This window comes from Entelurus aequoreus, linkage group LG22 (assembly GCF_033978785.1).
Source record: "Entelurus aequoreus isolate RoL-2023_Sb linkage group LG22, RoL_Eaeq_v1.1, whole genome shotgun sequence".
Taxonomy (NCBI): domain Eukaryota; kingdom Metazoa; phylum Chordata; class Actinopteri; order Syngnathiformes; family Syngnathidae; genus Entelurus; species Entelurus aequoreus.
The window spans coordinates 14,220,652-14,244,327 of NC_084752.1; the positions used below are offsets into that span (position 1 = coordinate 14,220,652).

A 23,676-nucleotide genomic window follows, 5' to 3' on the forward strand; every position below is an offset into this window, starting at 1 on the left:
GGGTGTGTGTGTGTGTGTGTGTGTGTGTGTGTGTGTGTGTGTGTGTGTGTGTGTGTGTGTGTGTGTGTGTGTGTGTGTGTGTGTGTGTGTGTGTGTGTGTGTGTGTGTGTGTGTGTAATTACTCTGGTCAGATGTGGGGGCGGACAAGATTGTGGAGTAGAGTTTTTTGATTTCTGTTATACTCTCATCGATCTTATCGATACTGGAGCGGATGTCCTCGATCTAAAACACAAACAAACGCAGTGGGTCAATAAATAAAATAACAATGATAATAATAATAATCTTTTTTAATTATTTTTCAAAATAACACTGAGTGAAGACAAAACACATCCAACCTGGGCAAAGAAATCATCCATGAAAGATTCATTTTCCATAGGAATGTCAATATCATCGCCCCCAGCATCACTGGTCTGTTAAACAACACACAAACACATTAAGAATCAAGTTAGCGCTTCAACGAAAAATATTTCCAACTGAAACAGATTCACATCAGGAATATGCAGGTATTATCTTGGACATTGGCAAAGACACCCCTCAATGTCCAGATGAGTTTGTTCATATTATTGTCAGTTTACAAACCCCGTTTCCATATGAGTTGGGAAATTGTGTTAGATGTAAATATAAACGGAATACAATGATTTGCAAATCCTTTTCAACCCATATTCAGTTGAATGCACTACAAAGACAAGATATTTGATGTTCAAACTCATAAACTTTATTTTTTTTTGCAAATAATAATTAACTTAGAATTTCATGGCTGCAACACCTGCCAAAGTTGTTGGGAAAGGGCATGTTCACCACTGTGTTACATGGCCTTTCCTTTTAACAACACTCAGTAAACGTTTGGGAACTGAGGAGACACATTTTTTATGCTTCTCAGGTGGAATTTTTTCCCATTCTTGCTTGATGTACAGCTTAAGTTGTTCAACAGTCCGGGGTCTCCGTTGGGGTATTTTAGGCTTCATAATGCGCCACACATTTTCAATGGGAGACAGGTCTGGACTACAGGCAGGCCAGTCTAGTACCCGCACTCTTTTACTATGAAGCCACGTTGATGTAACACGTGGCTTGGCATTGTCTTGCTGAAATAAGCAGGGGCGTCCATGGTAACGTTGCTTGGATGGCAACATATGTTGCTCCAAAACCTGTATGTACCTTTCAGCATTAATGGGGCTTTCACAGATGTGTAAGTTACCCATGTCTTTGGCACTAATACACCCCCATACCATCACAGATGCTGGCTTTTCAACTTTGCGGCTACAACAATCCGGATGGTTCTTTTCCTCTTTGGTCCAGAGGACACGACGTCCACAGTTTCCAAAAACAATTTGAAATGTGGACTCGTCAGACCACAGAACACTTTTCCACTTTGTATCAGTCCATCTTAGATGAGCTCAGGCCCAGCGAAGCCGACGGCGTTTCTGGGTGTTGTTGATAAACGGTTTTCGCCTTGCATAGGAGAGTTTTAACTTGCACTTACAGATGTAACGACCCACTGTAGTTACTGACAGTGGGTTTCTGAAGTGTTCCTGAGCCCATGTGGTGATATCCTTTACACACTGATGTCGCTTGTTGATGCAGTACAGCCTGAGAGATCGAAGGTCACGGGCTTAGCACCTTACGTGCAGTGATTTCTCCAGATTCTCTGAACCCTTAGACGATATTACGGACCGTAGATGGTGAAATCCCTAAATTATTTGCAATAGCTGGTTGAGAAAGTTTTTTCTTAAACTGTTCAACAATTTGCTTACGCATTTGTTGACAAAGTGGTGACCCTCGCCCCATCCTTGTTTGTGAATGACTGAGCATTTCATGGAATTTACTTTTATACCCAATCATGGCACCCACCTGTTCCCAATTTGCCTGTTCACCTGTGGGATGTTCCAAATAAGTGTTTGATGAGCATTCCTCAACTTTATCAGTATTTATTGCCACCTTTCCCCACTTCTTCGTCACGTGTTGCTGGCATCAAATTCTAAAGTTAATGATTATTTGCAAAAAAAAAAATGTTTATCAGTTTGAACATCAAATATGTTGTCTTTGTAGCATACTCAACTGAATATGGGTTGAAAATGATTTGCAAATTGTTGTATTCCGTTTATATTTACATCTAACACAATTTCCCAACTCATATGGAAACGGGGTTTGTACATAAAGCTAGGCAAAATAGCATCTTAGCATTCCAACAAGTCAATAACATCAACAAAGCTCACCTTTGTGCATTCACGCACAGCATGAAACTTTTGGTGGACAAAATGAGACAAAGAAGTAGTGGAAGATTTTACATGTAAACAAACTGTTGCCTCACAGTCAACACTATGGTGAGTTCAAGAACCGCCGACATTAGTAGGACAAAACGATGTTCACCAAATACTCATATTAAACATATTAAACAGTGGGCTTTCTAACAATTGGGACGGTTTGTGTCATATTTGCCCTCAAACAAAAACCATACTAAAACAAAAAAAATATTTCCGCCCCATCTTTTTCCATTTTCAATCCTTTTTTATAAATGCTCCAGTGCACAAAAGAGCCGCAAGCACATTGTTGACCCCTGGCCTAAGGAACTGAGTAAATGCAGACATAAACACAATCTAAGTTATGTTCATGGCATTTTTATTGGTTTTCTGTTTATTACATTATCTGTTGGTGTACATCAGTTTATTATTTGCATTTTTGTTTGTTTGTCAGGGAAACATTGAAAGATTTTCTCCAAACATGACATTCCTATGCAATTCAAACCCAGCAACACTCCAGACCAAAGCTGGTATACCAAATCCTTAGGATGTCACACTTGTTTTCATTGAGGCAGTTCTGGCCACCTTCAGAGGGCTGCTTAAAACCGTAAATATACTGTATATTAATATAAATGTATAATCGCCAATACACAATTGCCAATGCATTTGATTATTGTCTTTTTTAACGTACAAATTGATTAATAACTTGCTTTAAAATCATTAAGTCAAGGTGATGAATACATATTTATATTAATATTTTTTACAAAGAAAAGTGCAATCCAGTATAAAATAGTATAATATTTGTTGCATTATCAGATAATACTAAAGTTAATACAGTTTCATGCAGCACATACATGTTTTTTATGTTTTTTACATGTTCTTATTTCCAGGCATCCGCCGGCCACATAAATACAAAACCCAAAACCAGTGAAGTTGGCACGTTGTGTAAATCGTAAATAAAAACAAAATACAATGATTTGCAAATCCTTTTCAATCTATATTCAATTGAATAGACTGAAAAGACAAGATACTTAATGTTCGAACTGAGAAACTTAATTTTTTTTTGGCAAATAATCATTAACTTAGAATTTAATGGCAGCAACATGTTGCAAAAAAAATTGGCACAAGGGCATTTTTACCACTGTGTTGCAAGTGTTCCTGAGCCCGTGTGGTGATATCCTTTACACATTGATGTCGGTTTTTGAAGCAGTACCGTTTGAGGGATCGAAGGTCACGGGCATTCAAAGTTTGTTTTCAGCTTTGCTGCTTACATGCAGTGATTTCTCCAGATTCTCTGAACCTTTTGATGATATTACGGAGCGTAGACGGTGAAATCCCTAAATTCCTTGTAATAGCTGGTTGAGAAATGTTGTTCTTAAACTGTTGGACAATTTGCTCACGCATTTGTTCACAAAGTGTTAACCCTCGCCCCATCCTTGTTTGTGAATGACTGAGCATTTCATGGAATCTGCTTTTATACCCAATCATGTTCCAAATTAGCCCGTTCACCTGTGGAGTGTTCCAAATAAGTGTTTGATGAGGATTTCCTCAAGTTTCTCAGTCTTTTTTGCCACTTGTGCCAGCTTTTTTGAAACATGTTGCAGGCATCAAATTCCAAATGAGCTAATATTTGCAAAAAATAACAAAGTGTTCCAGTTCGAACATTGAGCATCTTGTATTTGCAGTCTATTCAATTGAATATAAGTTGAAAAGATTTTGCAAATCATTGTATTCTGTTTTTATTTACGATTCACACAACGTGCCAACTTCACTGGTTTTGGGTTTTGGATATATAAGTGTTGGGTCAGATCTGGACCCCGGGCCTTGAGTTTGACACCTGTGCCCGAGAAGCAAGAGGAAACACAATGGCTCTTTCAATAAAAAATAAAAAGGTTGCGAAACCCCTGGTCAAATCTCGAAAAACACTACAACTTATTTCAAAATCACATTTCTAAAATTGATGGTGCCTCCTTTACGATCTTTAAATGTTGAGACATAAAATACATTTGTTTAGTCATATTCGAATGTCACTGCTGCATTGAAAGATTTGGCTTTATAATGTAATGAAATTACATGACCGAAATGTGCACTTCCCACTGTTGTTGTCTTTTTAAGTGTCTCCTAAGGTGTCTTTATTACTCAAATTGTTTATGAATCCTTAAATAGTAGTTGTGAGTCGATTTAGTTCAGTGGTTCTTAACCTGGGTTCAGTGAGTCGGGCTCAGGGCTTCGGCGGAGGTCAAAACACACCTGACTCATCGTGTAAATAAAAACTTCTCCCTATCGGCATATTACGGATACGGCAACAGCAGAAGTCAGACTGATTTGCAGGTGTGTAATTTGTTGTGAGTTTATGCACTGTGTTGGTTTTGTTTGAACAAGGTGATGTTCATGCACGGTTCATTTTGTGCACCAGTAAAAAAAAACATGGTAACACTTTAGTATGGGGAACATATTCACCATTAATTAGTTGCTTATTAACATGCAAATTAGTAACATATTGGCTCTTAACTAGTCATTATTAAGTACTTATCAATGCCTTATTTGGCATGGCCTTATTATAACCCTAACCCTCTAACCCTGGCTCTAACCCTAACCAAATAACTCTAAAGTAAGTCTTTGTTACTTAGAATATGTTCCCCTAGTGTCCAAAAAACTCTAAATTAAGTCTTTGTTACTTAGAATATGTTCCCCATACTATGAGTGTTACCAAAAACATATAACTTTGTCTTGAATTTGAAAAAAAACAACATTTTATTTTTCACTAAAGAAGGGTTCGGTGAATGCGCATATGAAACTGGTGGGGTTCGGTACCTCAAACAAGGTTAAGAACCACTGATTTAGTTAAAAACGTGTTTAATTCATTTGATGTCCCTTTTTTTCTTTAGGTAACTTACACAAAAAACAAACAGAACAATAGATATCAAATACATTGTGATATATTCATAATACACTGCTGTTTAACATTTACAAAATGTGTTGTACCCTTTTTCACGGCCCCTGAAATGAGATATTGTAGAAGCAATTTATAAAACATACATATTGATCAAGGCTAATTTGCATACAATCATGTTGTCTTGCATACAAGACACCTCAAAATGAAAATGGTAAATTACTACATCAGTAGTTGTTGAATGCAAATCAGCAGAAGGCCCATGGAGGCTTCTAGCAAGCAGGTCATCCATAAAATAGAAGCAACATATTGCCTACCTCCTTGAGCTGGGCGAGTCGGTCCTTCATCTTGACAAATCTGTAGCTGCAAAGTAATTAAAAAAAAAACTAGCTATTTACATGTAAAGCGGGGGGGAAAAATATTATAATGCTGGAGCCTACAAAAAGAAACTGAGGAGCAAGGAGGCTGATGAAGATTCTTCTCTTGTCTCAACTCTATCAAGTGTTCAAATGGTCAACCAACCAGACCACAAAAAGTGTTATTAAATGAGATATCAAACGCAAATGAACATTTGTTAGGTTGCTTCTTTCTAATGACACAATTGTGGCCAATCTAACCTGAGGTCTCCTAAGCCTCTATCCTTTAAGAACGGATTAGTGCAGTAGTTAGGATGATAAACCTCTCTCTCCCCCACCCTGTTCAAATCCAGCCTATAGGCTTTGCAATCTCAATTGTTCTGCTTACAAACTATTGGGAAATTGGAATGATCCTACTTTATACATTCTACAGTCAATTACTGTATTTTATACAATACTCCAGTCCAATATGCAGAAAACTAGTAGAAGATAGTACTACTATCTTACAAAGGCTACAGTAGTACACCCCTCACATTTGTATTATATATTCTAAAGCAAAGGTGTCAAACTCATTTTAGATGGGGGGGCCACTATCTGCTTATTTTATGTGTTTGTTTTTTTAAATTTTAGGGGTTTTTTTGTATTTTTTTTAAATGTTTATTTATTTATTTGTTTTTATTTTTTGGAGGGACACACACACAAAAATAAAAGTGTCTGTTTTCTCAGTACCTGTATTATGATTTTCCTGTCAAATGCATCCATCCATCCATTTTCTACCGCTTGTTATGGGGTTGCGGGGGTGCTGGAGCCGATACCAGCTGCATATGGGCAGAAGACGGGGTACAAAAATGATTAAATTAATATTATAAAAAAAAAATTTTTTTAAAGCATTGTCCACTCTATGCTAAAAAAAGACATAATTCAACCTTAACTTAAAGAAAAAACTTGAGAAAATACTATCAAACTATTGTTTTTATGATTTTTTTAAAAATTTAGATAAAACGAGAGTTTTGGTTCATGTATTTTTTTCAGATCCATTATTTTTGAAAGGAAGCTTTGTTTTATCATTTTCATATCGATTATTTCTGTTTGCAAATCTTTTTTTGTTTTCAAATCCATTTTTTTGTTGGATTGCATTAAAAGACACACCTTACTCTCCGTTTATAACCGTCATAAATAAAATAGTGTTGAGATTTTTTCAGGCAACAAGGTTTTTTTTGTTTTTTTTATTTATTTATTTATTTTTTCAACAAACATACATTTATAATACACACAAAAGTCATCACATCAAGGAAATAAACAAAACCAAATACAGTTAGAGTGTTAAATGTTAATAAATAATAATAATTTTACTGCCTTTTTTACATCATGGCCAGGGGACTACAGATGAAAACTAGCCTTCTGGCGAATTCTGGCTTTTTTAAAACCATGTGTAGTCATGTGTTTTATGAAATTGCATTGTCCCCTTTGAAATAAACTAATCTAATCTAATCTAATAATAAAAAATATGAAAAAATAAAATAAAAAAATAGACACAAAAAGGGCTACCTAAGTCACTTTAAATATTTTTAACCGAGATATCAATTTAAGGGCTTTTGTATTCTTAATCATTCTCCAAGATTTGATTGATAATTGTAAACCATTAAGCCAATTAGAAATGTAGGTCTTACTTACTGGAGGGCAACAAGGTTATTTTAAAGAATATACCTGTATAGTCATACTGAGTTTAACATGTAACACTCCATTCCAAAAGGTGGCGGTAACGCACCTAAACGCTGTTACCAACTGCCATTAAACAACAAAAGCAGAAGAAGAAGAAGAAGAAGAAGAAGAAGTGACGTAATCCACGCACATGCGCAGAGGAGATGGTGTTTTCCGGTAGTGACAATGGTCATCAAACAAACGTGAAAGGCTTGTTCGCCGCCTGCATGTGTCGGAACTAGGAAGACTTTGTAAAATGAGACTTAAATTGGGATTTATCTTGCGTGGTTTCCTTGTCATTGGGACCTGTTTTGTCGTGGTGCTCCTGTGGTCTTCTCTGACTACCAATCTAAACAACGAGGACCGCCTTAAAACACAGGTGAGTTTGTCAATGAACATTACGTCATTTTACAACCCCTAAACTTTGTGAATATTGCACAATGTGTCACTTGAGGATCATTCAATTTGGCATTGTTGTGCTTTTATTTCGGCATTGCTCTAATACTAATACTGGTTAAAACTGTTTGATAATTAAATATAAATTGCTAATTTGGTACAAGTAATATTTACTTTGCTTCTATATGATGTCAGAATGTATACAACAAATTAAGGTTCGGTCAGGAACCATATCCGCATATGACGTCATACCAGCCCAACGTTGTCAGCGCGCATAGCCGTCAGTCAGGTTCTGCGACCAAGTAAAATTTTCATTTTAAACCATAAATACTAGTTAAAAATTAATAAAATGTCGACACGTGATGTGAATAGTTGTCGGATTTAATGCATATGTTTGTATATTGTTATGATTACTTTAGTCATTACTAGATGTCCGATAATAATATCGGCCGATAAATGCTTTAAAATGTGATATCGGTATCGTTTTTTTTGTTTTGTTTTTGTTTTTTGTTTTTTTATTAAATCAACTTAAAAAACACAAGATACACTTACAATTAGTGCACCAACCCAAAAAACCTCCCTCCCCCATTTACACTCATTCACACTCATTCACACAAAAGGGTTGTTTCTTTCTGTTATTAATATTCTGGTTCCTACATTATATATCAATATATAACAATACAGTCTGCAAGGGATACAGTCCGTAAGCACACATGATTGTGCGTGCTGCTGGTCCACTAATAGTACTAACCTTTAACAGTTAATTTTACTAATTTTCATTAATTACTAGTTTCTATGTAACTGTTTTTATATTGTTTTACTTTCTTTTTTATTCAAGAAAATGTTTTTAATTTATTTATCTTATTTTATTTCATTTTATTGTTAAAAAAGGACCTAATCTTCACCATACCTTGTTGTCCAAATTAGGCATAATAATGTGTTAATTCCACGACTGTATATATCGGTATCGGTTGATATTGGTATCGGTAATTAAAGAGTTGGACAATATCGGCATATCGGATATCGACAAAAAGCCATTATCGGACATCCCTAGTCATTACATTGAATTGTTAAAATAATAAGTACAACTTCTTCAAAAGTTACATCGTACATGCACAAACAACACTTAACACTTTAAGTCAGGGGTGTCACATTTATTTTAGATCCGGGTGCCACATGGAGAAAAATCTACTGCCAAATGGGCCGGACTGGTAAAATCACGGCACGGTAACTTAAAAATAAAGACAAATTCAGATTGTTTTCTTTGTTTCAAATTAGAACAAGTACATTCTGAAAATGTACAAATCATAATGTTGTTGGGTTTTTTTTACACTTACATGTTGCGGTTAATAGTATTCTATCTTCTTTTGTCGTTATTTATACTTTCTGAATAAATTATGTGATAATGTTCATCATTGGTGTTTCTATCAAGATATAAAAAAAAATATCAAAATCAAATTACAGGATTTTATTTATGTAGTTTGATCATTTTCCTCAACTGGTGCACAACATCATGAGGTTCATTTTTTTTTACATATGTAGCATAATCTACAACGATACAAAGAATTGCTATTGCGGCATCTAGTGGACACATTTAGAACAGCAGTTTCTTTCATTCAAAAATGTTTGCTTATTTTTATACTTAGCAAACTCATCCCGCGGGCCGGATAAAACCTGGGCCGTACGTTTGACACCCCTGCCTTAAGTATATCAGTGTGTGGAATTAAATTATGGAATGGATTAAGGAAATAAATCAAACAATGTACTAGTATAATCCAGTTTAAGAAAATGTTCCAACTAAAGGTGTTTACAAAGTATAATGAAAAAGAATTTCGGTAACTATTGAAAATGAGATATTATTAATCTCATATGTAAGATGTTATTAATTGAGAACTAGGAGTGAATACATGTATTAGAAGTTGCTATAAAGTTAAGTGGGTAGGATTAAACAAAATGTTATGAGGAATTAAAATGTGTAATATGTGATGTATTATATTAAAATTGTATACATGTTCGAAATGAAACTCAACATTTTTGCAAACCAAACAATAAAATAAAAAGAACACAACTGTCTGCTATTGTTACAATTAGTGTTTAACAGTACATACAGTGGGGCAAAAAAGTATTTACCATATTTTCCGGACCATAGGGCGCACCGGATTATAAAGCTCACTGCCGATGAATGGTCTATTTTCGATCCGTTTTCATATATTAGGCGCACCGGATTATAGGGCGCATTAAAGGGGCCATATTATTAATTTTTTTTTCTTAATTTAAAACACTTCCTTGTGGTACCCAACCACCGGTCCGGGGACCGGTACCAGTCCGTGACGCATTTGCTACCGGGCCGCAGAGAAGTATTAAATAATTTATAAAGGACTGCATTTTCTCGGACTTAACTTTGGTCTGTCCCACTAGACACACCAATAAGCTTGTTTATAGATGTACTATAAAACTCCTCATAGGAAGTTGTTATATTTGTTATAACTTTGTGACATGATACAATGCACATTAATGAACATATCAAATATACATGTGACAGATTGTAGCCAAAGGCTGATTCCCATCTGCATCTCGTTGCAAAGAAACAAGCCCAGGGGTCCCACTAATTCAGCGTTATATAGTGAGTTGTTTTTTGCTGTATTTATCTGGCACAAGTGGAAAGCCGGTCCCTGAAGAGAATGCCTACATTAAACAGGTCCGTGGTGCAAAAAAGGTTGGGGACCACTGGTCTACATAACATGTAATGGTGGTTCTTTGGTCAAAATGTTTCATAGATTATGTTTTACAGATCACCTTCAAGCCGCTTTCTGACAATCGCTTCTTATTTACGTGGCTCACCTTCGACAGCGTCTTCTCCCCGTCATGTTTGTTGTAGCGGTGTAGCGTGCAAGGACGGGAGTGGAAGAAGTGTCAAACAACACAGAAATGCAGCCAATATTACATATGAGACATGCAAATATAAATTAAACACACAGAGGACATAAGTAAAGGAAATTAAATGAGCTCAAATATACCGACAAATGAGACGTAATGATGCAATATGTACATACATTTTGACCTCCCTTTTTCTCAACAACACCTGCTGTCGAACTTTGAGATCAGCCCCAGTCCACAAAAACATTTCAACATCACACCCAAGTTAATTGAGCAGACATGCACGCACCCGCCCCTTCCTCAACCAACGCCTTCACCACTGCTTAATTCCGGGGTTATGGACGGCTAGTAGCGCTTTATAATAGCAGCAGGCCGGCCTCCAGGGCCCCAAATCTCCCCCCCCCCCTCTGTTGCGAGTTGTTGTGATTATATGTAACATGTTTATGTGTGCTATGCTATGTGAGATGTTTTCCCTTGGACTCAGTCTGGACCCCCTCCCGAGGGTCCAGTCTTAGACTGATATTTTTTACTCTTCCCCCCTTTCCCAATATCACCTTTTCCCACCTTTTTTAAGGAGCGCCGTAAGTGGCTGATCCGCTGGCGGTCCCGTCTTGTCTCCCTGTAACGTATGTCTGCTCTTAGTGGGACTGTGCCGAAAATGAAATTTCAGTTCTTCTGTGTCTTGTACATGTTAAAGGCCTACTGAAATGATTTTTTTTGGATAGCAGATCCATTCTATGTGTCATACTTGATCATTTCACGATATTGCCATATTTTTGCTGAAAGGATTTAGTAGAGAACATCGACGATAAAGTTGGCAACTTTTGATCGCTGATAAAAAAAAAAGCCTTGCCTGTACCTGAAGTAGCATGACTATTTTATTGATTATGGGACAAGCAGTAGAAAATGGATGGATGGTACTTTTTCGTCACTTATTGTTTGTCTTTGGTACACTAATGTGTATAATTTAGGCCATTGGTTCTTTGTTTTATTTTTGCAAAAATATATATATATATATTTTTATATTGCTCTTTTTATCTTTGGTATGAACATTATTATGTAAACTCGAAGTTATTGTTTTGTTTTGTTTTGTCCTTTGTTGTTGCTATTTTTGTTTTACAACATTTTATTATTTGCTCATGTTGTACTCCATTATAATCTTTTGTTTTGTGATTGTGTGATGTTTTTTGCCTGGACCCCAGGAAGAATAGTCTCCACTGCGGTGTAGACTAATGGGGATCCTTAATAAACTAAACTAAACTAAACAAAGAAAACAATCTGAAGTTGTCTTTATGTTTTAGTTTTAATGCAATGATTTTAATAGTCCGGCCTGCGTGTGCACAGATTTTCCTCCATGCGGCCCCTGAGCTAAAATGAGTTTGACACCCCTGCAATAGATGTAAATGTCAAAAAGTAGTGTAGAAATGCACCCAATTGCAGGAAATGTAGTCTTGATTTTCAAAATTTTCTTCAAACAAACAATACAAATGAAATTAACTCTCAATCTCTGTTTGCAAAAATTTCACTTCAATAAATATTGAACATTTTGAGGTGCAGTTTTTCCCCAGTTTGATTTTTTTGTTGCTATTCAGCATCAGAGGTTGGAATTAGGGCTGCAACTAACGATTAATTTGATAATCGATTAATCTGTTGATTATTACTTCGATTAATCGGATAAAAGAGACAAACTACATTTCTATCCTATCCAGTATTTTATTGAAAAAAAACAGCATACTGGCACCATACTTATTTTGATTATTGTTTCTCAGCTGTTTGTAAATTTTGCAGTTTATAAAGGTTTATTTAAAAAAAAAAATTATTTATTTTTTTTAATTACATTTTTTTTTTGTTAAACTCTGAGCATGTTGGTTAATTGATTAATAAATTCATTAAAAAATAAATAAATAAATAAATACATTTTAATTTAAAAAAAAAGTTTTTAAAACTCTGCGCATAGCATAGATCCAACGAATCGATGACTAAATTAATCGGCAACTATTTTTATAATCGATTTTAATCGATTTAATCGATTAGTTGTTGCAGCCCTAGTTGGAATCTATAGGCAACTCAGAATTCGATTATGATTCAGGGGCTGTGATTTGTTTATAAATCAATTATTTGGACAGCTGGGCAGCGCACTTCCTCCCCTTTGTTGCTAGTCTCGAGTTGAACATTGTAATATGTATATGTGCTTTGCTATGGAGTTTTTTTTTCCCAATCCAGACTTGGCCATTTTAGGAGCCCAGTCTAGATTGCATTTTTTTTACTCATCCTCCCCAAGCGTTTACCTTTCTCCCATCTTTTACGGGGCGCCCTGTGGCGACCCATCAGCGTTCATTTATAACTGTTTGTTTGTCTAATCTTGAACGGGTTTGTGCTGAAAACAAAGTTTCGTTGTACTTGTGCAATGACAATAAAGACTGACGGAAGCAGATTTTTACATATATCCATATTTAAGTGTTACTTCTTTATTTTCATAGTCATATTACAAAACAGCTAGTGTTCTTCCAATTGTGCTCTTTTGGTCTGCAAGTACTGTGTGTCGGCCTTGAAACTTTGGTATGCAGGAGTAGCTATAACTCCTTTTCCTTAACTGTTCCTTTGTCCAGCTGAGGAGAAGAATGGACAAGTGTTTTCTGACAATGAGGGGGGGGGGAGAGACATAGGATAGAGGACAACACTTCTGTAAATTAGATTAGACCGGTTTTAGCTGTGCTAGTGAATGCTCTGTGCTGGATTGGTCTCATTCTATTTCCAAAGCTTTGGAAATAAATTACAAAATACCTATTCTGTTTCTGGTGGTCCTTCTACTCAGCTCATGTGCCATCAAAAGAACTTGGGAGTGACCAGCAACTTAAATTTCCTTGGAGGAAGATCTGCTGGGACGCAACAAGACCTACCTACCTACTTATAATATGTGATGAGGTGGCGACTTGTCCAGGGTATACCCCGCCTACCGCCCGAATGCCGTTGAGATAGGCTCCAGCACCGCCCGCAACCCCGGAAGGGACAAGCGGGAGAAAATGGATGGATGGATATATGTAAGGGCTTCTCCTTTCACTACTGATGTATGCACTATTGCATCATTTCCGGTTTTTGAATGTGAGCTATGACATGACAATAGAGCTATGGTAAATTAGCTAGCTTTTGCCATATAAAATAGGTTTATATAATGAAACGTTGCAATTAATCGTAACCTGGTGAGCATATATCCAAATCATGTTCACATGACATCTTAATAAATGGTAATGTCATCATTTAATAGGTTGTAGTGTAAAACCATTCATACATTTTCTACCGCTTGTCCCTCTCTGGGTCGCGGGGGGCTGGAGCCTATCCCAGCTGTACACCCTGGACAAGTCGCCACCTCATCGCAGGGCCAACACAGATACACAGACAACATTCACACTCACATTCACACACTAGGGACCATTTAGTGTTTCCAATCAACATATCCCCAGGGGCATGTCTTGGGAGGTAGGAGGAAGCTAGAGCCCACACAGTCAAGGTGAGAAATATATATTAAATGATAAAATACACTAATATCGGCTCATTTTATCAAAAGACTAATATTTTTCAGAAGGCACACACCACAGGTTGCCTCAAATTGACTCTGACCAGGAGAGAGCAGACGTTTAAAGTGCCAGAAGGGTGGAACGTCACACTCATTGAGAAAGAAATATAAACGTATTCCATATGTGCGCAGAGGAAAGCACGGTGGTACAGGGGTTAGTGCATGTGTCTCAGACAGGCCCTGTGCATGCAGATAGAAGTTTTTAGGCTCAAGAATCTTAGCACCTTTTGGACGCCTTACAGATCTGTTTTGAAACCAATTGTGGTTTCTTTATGGCTCCATCTAGTGGTGTAGGATGGTCATGTTTCTTGTATTTCAACCTGCATAGATTGATTGATTCAGTATTTATGGGGAAAGCATTATAACAAGGGCTGTGGAATGATTGATTTTTAAAAAATAGATTATTCCATTCGTCCGTCCGTTTTATACCGCTTGTCCCTTTAGGGCAGTGGTCCCCAACCACCGGGCTGCCGCCCGGTACCAGTCTGTGGATCGATTGGTACCGGGCCGCACAAAACATTTAAAAAAAAAAATAATATATATATATATATATATATATATATATATATATATATATATATATATATATATATGCATATATATATATATATATATATATATATTTTTTTTTTTTTTTTTTTAATTAAATCAACATAAAAAAACACAAGATACACTTACAATTAGTGCACCAACCCAAAAAAACAACCCTCCCCCATTTACACTCATTCGCACAAAAGGGTTGTTTCTTTCTGCTATTAATGTTCTGGTTCCTACATTATATATCAATATATAGCAATACAGTCTGCAGGGATACAGTCCGTAAGCATGCATGATTGTATTTTTTTTATGTCAAAAAATAAATGAAATAAAATTAGAGGTCTTTGTAACCTGATTTGAAATGGTTCTATTATCATTTAAATGTCAAAAAAATCAGTGATGGGCAAGCTACCTGGTAAATGTAGTAAGCTAAGCTACAAGTTACTCTCGATTAAATGTAACTAAGCTACAGGGGAAGCTATCCCCGGAGAATTGTAGCAAGCTACACGGCAAAAGTAGCTTGCTACAGCAAAGCTACATTTAATGGCATTTACATTTTTGGGCCCACATGTATAATATTGATGTTAATGTAACCGAGAGTGTACAAATTGACCCAATAAGGGTCCATTACTATTAAATATCTGTCAATTAGCTGGGGACACCTTACAACTACCTCTAAGGGTCCCCAGACCCCATTGTATGTATTTATTTAGTTTGCCTTTTCTTTGGCCCACCCCTGTAATGGTATTAATATTCTCTACCTACAGTAAAAAAAAAAAACAGCATCTATCTGTATATTGACAAAAAATAATAATGACGTGTGTTGTTTGGGAAGAGTTGGTAACGGTTATGTGCAGTAAAACTTTTCAATAACTCAACTTACCTTAATGTGTGTTCCAAAATTTGGGTTCCCCTCTTGGATGTTTCGAGCAGTTCTGACTTTGATTTACAGAGTAAACAACTAAAAACTAAGGTTTTGGTCATTGTTTTCTGTAAACGCATACATTTGTCTAAATATTGCCAAGGACAGGCATTAGTGTGGGTTTCCTGCAGCACGTCGTCTTCATCACTAAAATAAAAATCCAATCCGTGGGGAGAATCCCTGTTCCCTTTTTTAAGTACCGTATTTTTCGGACTATAAGTCGCAGTTTTTTTCATAGTTTATAAATATGTGTGAAATTATTAACACATTACCGTAAAATATCAAATAATATTATTTAGCTCATTCACCACGTAAGAGACGAGACGTATAAGATTTAGCGATTAGGAGTGACAGATTGTTTGGTAAACGTATAGCATGTTCTATATGTTATAGTTATTTGAATGACTCTTACCATAATATGTTACGTTAACATACCAGGCACCTTCTCAGTTGGTTATTTATGCCTCATATAACGTACACTTATTCAGCCTGTTGTTCACTATTCTTTATTTATTTTAAATTGTCTTTCAAATGTCTATTCTTGGTGTTGGGTTTTACCATATAGATTTCCCCAAAAAATGCGACTTATACTCCAGTGCGACTTACATATGTTTTTTTCCTTCTTTATTATGCATTTTCGGCCGGTGCGCCTTATACTCCGGAGCGACTTATACTCCGAAAAATACGGTATGTTTTTTGGTTTTTTTTGGAGTCGTCAGCTTGAAGCGTCCCTCTGTCTCCAACTCCCTCTTCGTCATGTGACATGAGTGTGTGATTGTTATGATTTTTGCTTCCTGGTTTCGATGACCCGCCTTATCTTGCCTCTGATTGGCCAGTCCGTAATGTTTCGCCCTAACCTTAGCCAATTGTGACCCATCATACGAACACCAACCAATCATCATGGACTTTCTCTGTGTGTATGGATGTTCTCATTCATCCTTCCAGCTCATTGGATTTTCTCCATATGTTTTGGCCTGGATTCACAGTCCATTTTCTCTTTTTGTAGCTCGCAGATTTGATGTAAGCTACCTAGCTACATTGGTCTAAAAGTAGCTAAGCTACCGCCAAGCTGCTGGAAAATGTAGTTAAACTTAGCTACATGTAGCTTGTTAATGCCCATCACTGCAAATAATATATTCCATCCATCCATCTATTTCTACCGCTTGTCCCTTTTGGGGTCGCGGGGGGTGCTGGAGCCTAGCTCAGCTGCATTCGGGCGGAAGGCGGAGTACACCCTGGACATATTGTGTTATATATCGTTATCACAGGAGGCTGCAATATATATTGTGATATAGATTTTAGGCTATATCGCCCATCCCCATGTTTGAGTATCGTTGTTGAGCCTAGTGTATGTATTGCCTAATTCTGCATGCATGTCCTTCCAATACAGGATGATGGTTCGCTGAACAAAGGAGCCCAAAATCAATTTAAACCAGTTTTGCCCTGGCCTCATGTAGAAGGTGTGGAAGTGGACCTCGACTCCGTCAGACAGAAACATGGTAAGATATATGAGATATACTGTAGGTGAGGAGTCAACCGGAACCTAGCATATTTCCGTGACCCACAAACTGTACAGACAGCAAAACGCTTACAGGTGAAATGTAATTTAGAAAAAGTTGCAATGTTGACTAATCAAACAAAGCTGTATTTTCTCTTTAAAACTGTCATTGCTCAAAACATAATATTCAATCAAAATCAATGTTTTTATGAATTATTGACCTATCCAAGGCTCTGATTACTTCACATCAAATATTCCACTTTGAAAAATATTTTTTGTGGAAGATTTTGCATATTTTGTGTGTTTGCCATAAAAAACATAGTTTTCTTTGACAAAAGGGGCAGAAAACAAACAAACAGAAAAAAACCAACTTAGAATTGACGAATATATCTGAAGTTGATGTAGACTCTAGTGATTTAAGCATTAAATAAATAATATATGTATGCCCTGGCACACCGTTATTATAATTTCATGAACAAAGCAAAACACTTTTTACACTTTTATACTGAAATAAATACACCAACAACGTATTAAATAAAAATATAGAAAAAACTACCTGCACTGGTAAAGTTTAGATCCATGAAGGAAAGAAGAAAGTGAATGAATGTTTATAACTGAATACATTTACATATGCATAAAAATATGTTTGTTTTTTAATGAATTAAGTAACGTTTATGACAACCTTTTTCAAAAACACAATATAGAATGTGAGATATAACAGGATAATGCATACATTTATCATTTGTTTTCAAAATGGTTACAAAAAAAGTGGGACCCCATTTTTATGACTTGATGGGGTCCCAACTAGCCACCCTTTGCTCTGATTACTGCTTTGCACACTCTTGGTATTCTCTCGATGAGCTTCAAGCACACCTGTGAAGTGAAAACCATTTCAAGTGATTACCACTTGAAGCTCATCGAGAGAATGCCAAGAGTGTGCGAAAAAGTAATCAAAGCCAATGGTGGCTATTTTGAAGAAACTAGAATACACGTTTTTAGTTATTTCACCTTTTTTTTTGTGGAGTACATAACTCCACATGTGTTCATTCATAGTTGTGATGCCTTCAGTGACAATCTACAATGTAAATAGTCATGAAAATAAAGAAAACACATGGAATGACAAGGTGTGTTCAAACTTTTGGCCTGTACTGTGTGTGTATGTATGTATGTATGTATGTATGTATATATATATATATATATATATATATATATATATATATATATATATATATATATATATATATATATATATATATATAAATATAATAAATATATATATTATAATAAATATATATAATATAAATATAATATATATTTATATATATTATAATATATATATTTATATATAATATAATATAAATAAATAAATATATATATATATATATATATGTATATATATGTATATGTATATATATATATATATATATATTAGTGCTGCAACTAACGATTAATTTGATAATCGATTAATCTGTCAATTATTACTTCGATTAATCGATTGATAAACGAGACAAATTACATTTCTATCCTTTCCAGTATTTTATTGGAAAAAAAAAACATACTGGCACCATACTTATTTTGATTATTGTTTCTCAGCTGTTTGTACATGTTGCAGTTTATAAATAAAGGTTTATTAAAAAAAATTAAATTAAAAAAAATATATATTTTTTTTTTTATTTAAAAAAAAAATTGCCTCTGCGCATAGCATAGATCCAGTGAATTGATGACTAAATTAATCGCCAACTATTTTTATAATCGATTTTAATCGATTTAATCGATTAGTTGTTGCAGCCCTAATATATATATATATATATATATATATATATATATGTATATATATATATATATATATGTATATATATATATATATGTATATATATATATATATATGTATATATATATGTATATGTATGTATATATATATATATATATATATATATATATATATATATATATATATATATATATATATATATATATATATAAAATATTAAAAAAAATACACAAGAAGGGCGTAATGGATCAATAATCTATTCATTATCAAAATAACACAACAACGGCCGGCTGAACTGTCCACCTGCATACACACACAAAAGTCCCTTTGGTGCTCTCAAAACGTTAACAAACATTCTGCTACAATAATTTTAAAAAGGTAAATACATTTTCACCTCGTTGTCCACAGCGAATTCCTCCTTCTTTTCAGGCTGTTTTTTTGGCTATTTTGAACCCATATGAAGCAGGCAAAATAGAAAAAACTTGGTGAATGACAGATAAAAGTGGTGACCGAGTAATGGACTACGTAGGGGACTCTGCCTCTCCAAAATGGCACTGTACTGCACAGTAAGTGATATCACTAAAAAGGGCAGCATACTAAGAGGCTTCCAGCGGCACACAAAATGAATGACATGGTCCGCACACAGAGGCATATTTAGTGCGATCGAAAGGTAAACCGAAAAGTTTGCAAATTGAGGGATTCGTAATTCGAGGGTCTACTGTAATGTTATATATGACAACTTTTGGATTTTGGTTTTATCTCCAGGAGAGGGCAACCACAGCCCCAATCAGCAGGCTAACCAGAAGCAGGTGATCCAGCAGCAGTATGCAACTTTCCGGCCAGACTTGCACAATTACAATGCCCCAATCCTCAAAAAAGATGTTTTGGGTAACTTTGAACCCAAAACACCTGAACCTCCAGGGGTGCCCGACGGTCCAGGAGAAGAAGCCAAGGCCATTGTCCTTGGTTCAGAATACAAAGAAGTCATCCAGGCGTCCATCAAAGAGTTTGGCTTCAACATGGTCGCCAGTGACATGATATCACTGGACAGGACCGTCAAAGATCTACGCCACAAAGAGTGAGTACACCATTTTGTATTACTGCAACTACTATCATTCTACCATGTAGGACTTTTAGGAATGTCACAAATTCAGTCAGCCATTTTGAATATTACACTCTTCGTCTTCGGTAATTTCCGTAGATTGACTTCACATTGACAGTCAGCAATAGCTTCTTTTACTTTCCAATGTTTGAAATGTATTACAAACTCCAAAACCAGTGAAGTTGGCACGTTGTGTAAATCGTAATTAAAAACAAAATACAAATATTTGCAAATCCTTTTCAACCTACTGTATATTGAATTGATTAGACTGCAAAGACAAGACACTTAACGTTCAAACTGGAAAACTTTGTTTTTTTGCAAACATTAGCTCGGTTTGAATTTGATGCCTACAACATGTTTCAAAAAAGCTGGCACACGTGGCAAAAAAAGACTGAAAAAGTTGAGGATTGCTCATCAAACACTTATTTGGAACATCCCACTGATGAACAGGCTAATTGGGAACAGGTGGGTGCCATGATTGGGTATAAAAGCAGCTTCCATGAAATGCTCAGTCATTCACAAACAAATAGTTTTTGGAAACTGTGGATGTCATGTCTTCCGGACCAAAAAGGAAAACAACCATCCGGATTGTTATAGGTGCAAAGTTGAAAAGCCAGCATCTGTGATGGTATGGGGGTGTATTAGTGCCCAAGGCATGGTAACTTACACATCTGTGAAGGCACCATTAATGCTGAAAGGTACATACAGGTTTTGGAGCAACATATGTTGCCATCTAAGCAACGTTATCACGGACGCCCCTGCTTATTTCAGCAAGACAATGCCAAGCCACGTGTTACAACAGCGTGGCTTCATAGTAAAAGAGTGCGGGTACTAGACGGGCCTGCCTGTAGTCCAGACCTGTCCCCCATTGAAAATGTGTGGTGCATTATGAAGCCTAAAATACGGAGACCCCGGACTGTTGAACAACTTAAGCTGTACATCAAGCAAGAATGGGAAATAATTCCACCTGAAAAGCTTCAAAAATTGGTGCCCTCAGTTCCCAAACGTTTACAGAGTGTTGTTAAAAGGAAAGGCCATGTAACACAGTGGTAAAAATGCCCCTGTGCCAACTTTTTTGCAAAGTGTTGCTGCCAATAAATTCTAAGTTAATGATTATTTGCAAAACAAAATTACGTTTCTCAGTTCGAACATTAAATATCTTGTCTTTGCAGTCTATTCAGTTAAATATAAGTTGAAAGGGATTTGCAAATCGTTGTATTCTGTTTTTATTTACGAATTACACAACGTGCCAACTTCACTGGTTTTGTACATATATTTGGCATGTTATATATACTGTAACTGCCCAAGATAATTTTCATTGCATTTCAGCAATTTAATGGCAGTTTAATGCCTAATTTAGGGTCATCAAAGCTCTGACAATTATGCACAATGGCTCTATAGCAACATCTAGTGGTTAATTGGTGCGATTACACCGCACCAATATTTTCTTGTTTTTCAACCGGCAAAAATGAGATTTATTCAGTTTTATTTGAAAAAGCATTGTAATATGCCAGGATTACAGTCTGTTAAACTAGCAGCTATAATTGGAGTCAATTGAGAAAGTCCGTATAGTCTATATTTGTATCTTGTTGTAACAATGTTGTAATCAAAATCACAATACACTTTTATAAAGATAAAAAGGTGTAAAAAGAAAAACTCCCTGGCAAAATTTCCGACCGCCAACATTCAAACTGAACAATTATGTCACAGAAGGAACACATGTAATGCCCTACGCTTGCCCAAGTATTAATTCATGTTAGAAAGTTGTAGCCAGGTATTACAAAAATTGCTAGACTGACTCGGTTAAAACTTTACATTGCATGTTGAAAGAAAAACACTATGATTTATATGCCTATGGGATTTAGTTTGAACTAGAAATGTCCGATATTATTGGCCAATAAATGCTTTATAATGTAGTATCGGAAATTATCGGTATCGGTTTTTATATTATCGGTATCGTTTTTATTTTTTTATTTTTTATTTTTTTATTAAATCAACATAAAAACACAAGATACACTTACAATTAGTGCACCAACCCAAAAAAACTCCCTCTCCCATTCACACTCATTCACACAAAAGGGTTGTTTCTTTCTGTTATTAATATTCTGGTTCTTACATTATATATCAATATAGATGAATATAGTCTGCAAGGGATACAGTCCGTAAGCACACATGATTGTGCGTGCTGCTGGTCCACTAATAGTACTAACATTTAACAGTTAATTTTACTCATTTTCATTAATTACTAGTTTCCATGTAACTGTTTTTATATTGTTTTACTTTCTTTTTTGTTCAAGAAAATGTTTTTAATTTGTTTATCTTATTTTTTATTTTTTTTAAAAGGACCTTATTTTCACCATACCTGGTTGTCCAAATTAGGCATAATAATGTGTTAATTCCACGACTGTATATATCGGTATCGGTTGATATCGGTATCGGTAATTAAAGAGTTGGACAATATCGGATATCGGCAAAAAGCCATTATCGGACATCCCTAGTTCGAACCATATACTCTCATCAAAGAAAAATACATTCCTGATTAGATCTGTAAACAAAGGTGCATATGCATGTAAAGAATAAAATTGTCATTGTTTGCTGCGAATACAGGTGCAAGTACTGGCATTATGATGACCGACTGCTGACATCCAGTGTGGTGATTGTCTTCCATAATGAAGGATGGTCGACTTTAATGAGAACCATCCACAGTGTCATCAAGAGAACTCCCAGGATATACCTGGCTGAGATTGTCATGATTGACGACTTTAGCAACAAAGGTGGGTTGGCTTTCCTTCGAATTCCGGTACCATCTAACAAGAGAATATTTAGATCGCTGCACACTATTGTATGTTTTAGCATGTAGACTACCCTTTAGTATCACACATGCACATACCGGTACAAAAATTACCTTTTGTTAGTTTTCAGCTAATGATAGCGATTTGTCAAAGTTTAGCTACTAACATTATCTATCATTGAATGTATAGTCATAACCATAATAACATAATTGCAAATTGTTAGTTGCTTTTGTATTTGTGCACACGCTCCCATCCCCGAGCGCGGCCACCGCTGCTGCTCACTGCTCCCCTCACCTCCCAGGGGGTGGAGCAAGGGGATGGGTCAAATGCAGAGGCTAATTTCATCACACCAAGTGTGTGTGTGACAATCATTGGTACTTTAACTTTAACTTTGTGGACATGTGGACCAGACAGCGGTGAGTGACCGCTGAACGCCAGACTAACTACTCGAGCCGACAAGCACATTTTTATTCAATATAGTTAGTAATTGTGAAAAATATAGGCATTTAAAGGGGAGCTGCACTCTTTTAGGAATTTTGCCTATCCTTCACAATCCTTATGAGAGACAAGACGACTAAAGTTAGGGTTTTTTTGCATTCTAATTTGTAATAATCAGCTCGTTGTAGGTGGCTAGCAATGCAGCTAATGGGATCAATCCTTTCTATCTCTAAATCACTTTGAAAATGCACCCAAAAACCGTCAACAATACTTAATTTACGTTCTGTAACCTGTATAATAACCAAGCGGCAGTGATGTTGTTATTGTAAGAGCGACCACTGAGGAACTCTTTATCTATCGCCTTGTGACGGCATTCTACGGCATTAACCGTAAGCTAGCTACTGCGTCAGCAGCTGAATAGCTTTTGAGTTTGTAATGCACAACACAATGCGATAGGGCACAAATATGTACTGACTGAAATACATGAACACTCATATTACAGTATATGTAAAGTACCGTAATTTCCGGACTATAAGCCGCTACTTTTTCCCCTCGTTCTGGTCCCTGCGGCTTATACAAGGG

At 35.9% G+C, this 23,676-nt stretch overlaps 2 protein-coding genes across 4 annotated transcripts in view; one reads left to right on the forward strand and one right to left on the reverse strand.

The window, feature by feature from the left end:
* stx3a (syntaxin 3a) overlaps positions 1–5,757 on the reverse strand; it is a 29,961-nt gene extending 24,204 nt beyond the window's left edge. The window contains exons 1-3 of the mRNA XM_062033012.1: positions 5,448–5,757; positions 336–410; positions 123–222 (exon numbers count right to left, since the gene is read on the reverse strand). Of these exons, the coding sequence (XP_061888996.1) occupies positions 123–222; positions 336–410; positions 5,448–5,477 (205 nt within the window). The 5' untranslated portion in view covers positions 5,478–5,757. The remainder of the gene's footprint in view (positions 1–122; positions 223–335; positions 411–5,447) is intronic.
* Positions 5,758–7,284: 1,527 nt separating this feature from the next.
* Positions 7,285–23,676, forward strand: part of galnt7 (UDP-N-acetyl-alpha-D-galactosamine: polypeptide N-acetylgalactosaminyltransferase 7) — a 51,026-nt gene continuing 34,634 nt past the window's right edge. For 2 of the 3 annotated variants that reach the window (XM_062033010.1, XM_062033009.1), the window contains exons 1-4: positions 7,285–7,566; positions 16,884–16,992; positions 19,528–19,840; positions 22,472–22,638. In XM_062033010.1, coding sequence (XP_061888994.1) covers positions 7,444–7,566; positions 16,884–16,992; positions 19,528–19,840; positions 22,472–22,638 — 712 coding nt within the window. In that variant the 5' untranslated portion in view covers positions 7,285–7,443. The remainder of the gene's footprint in view (positions 7,567–16,883; positions 16,993–19,527; positions 19,841–22,471; positions 22,639–23,676) is intronic. The other variant, XM_062033008.1, reaches the window with a different exon arrangement.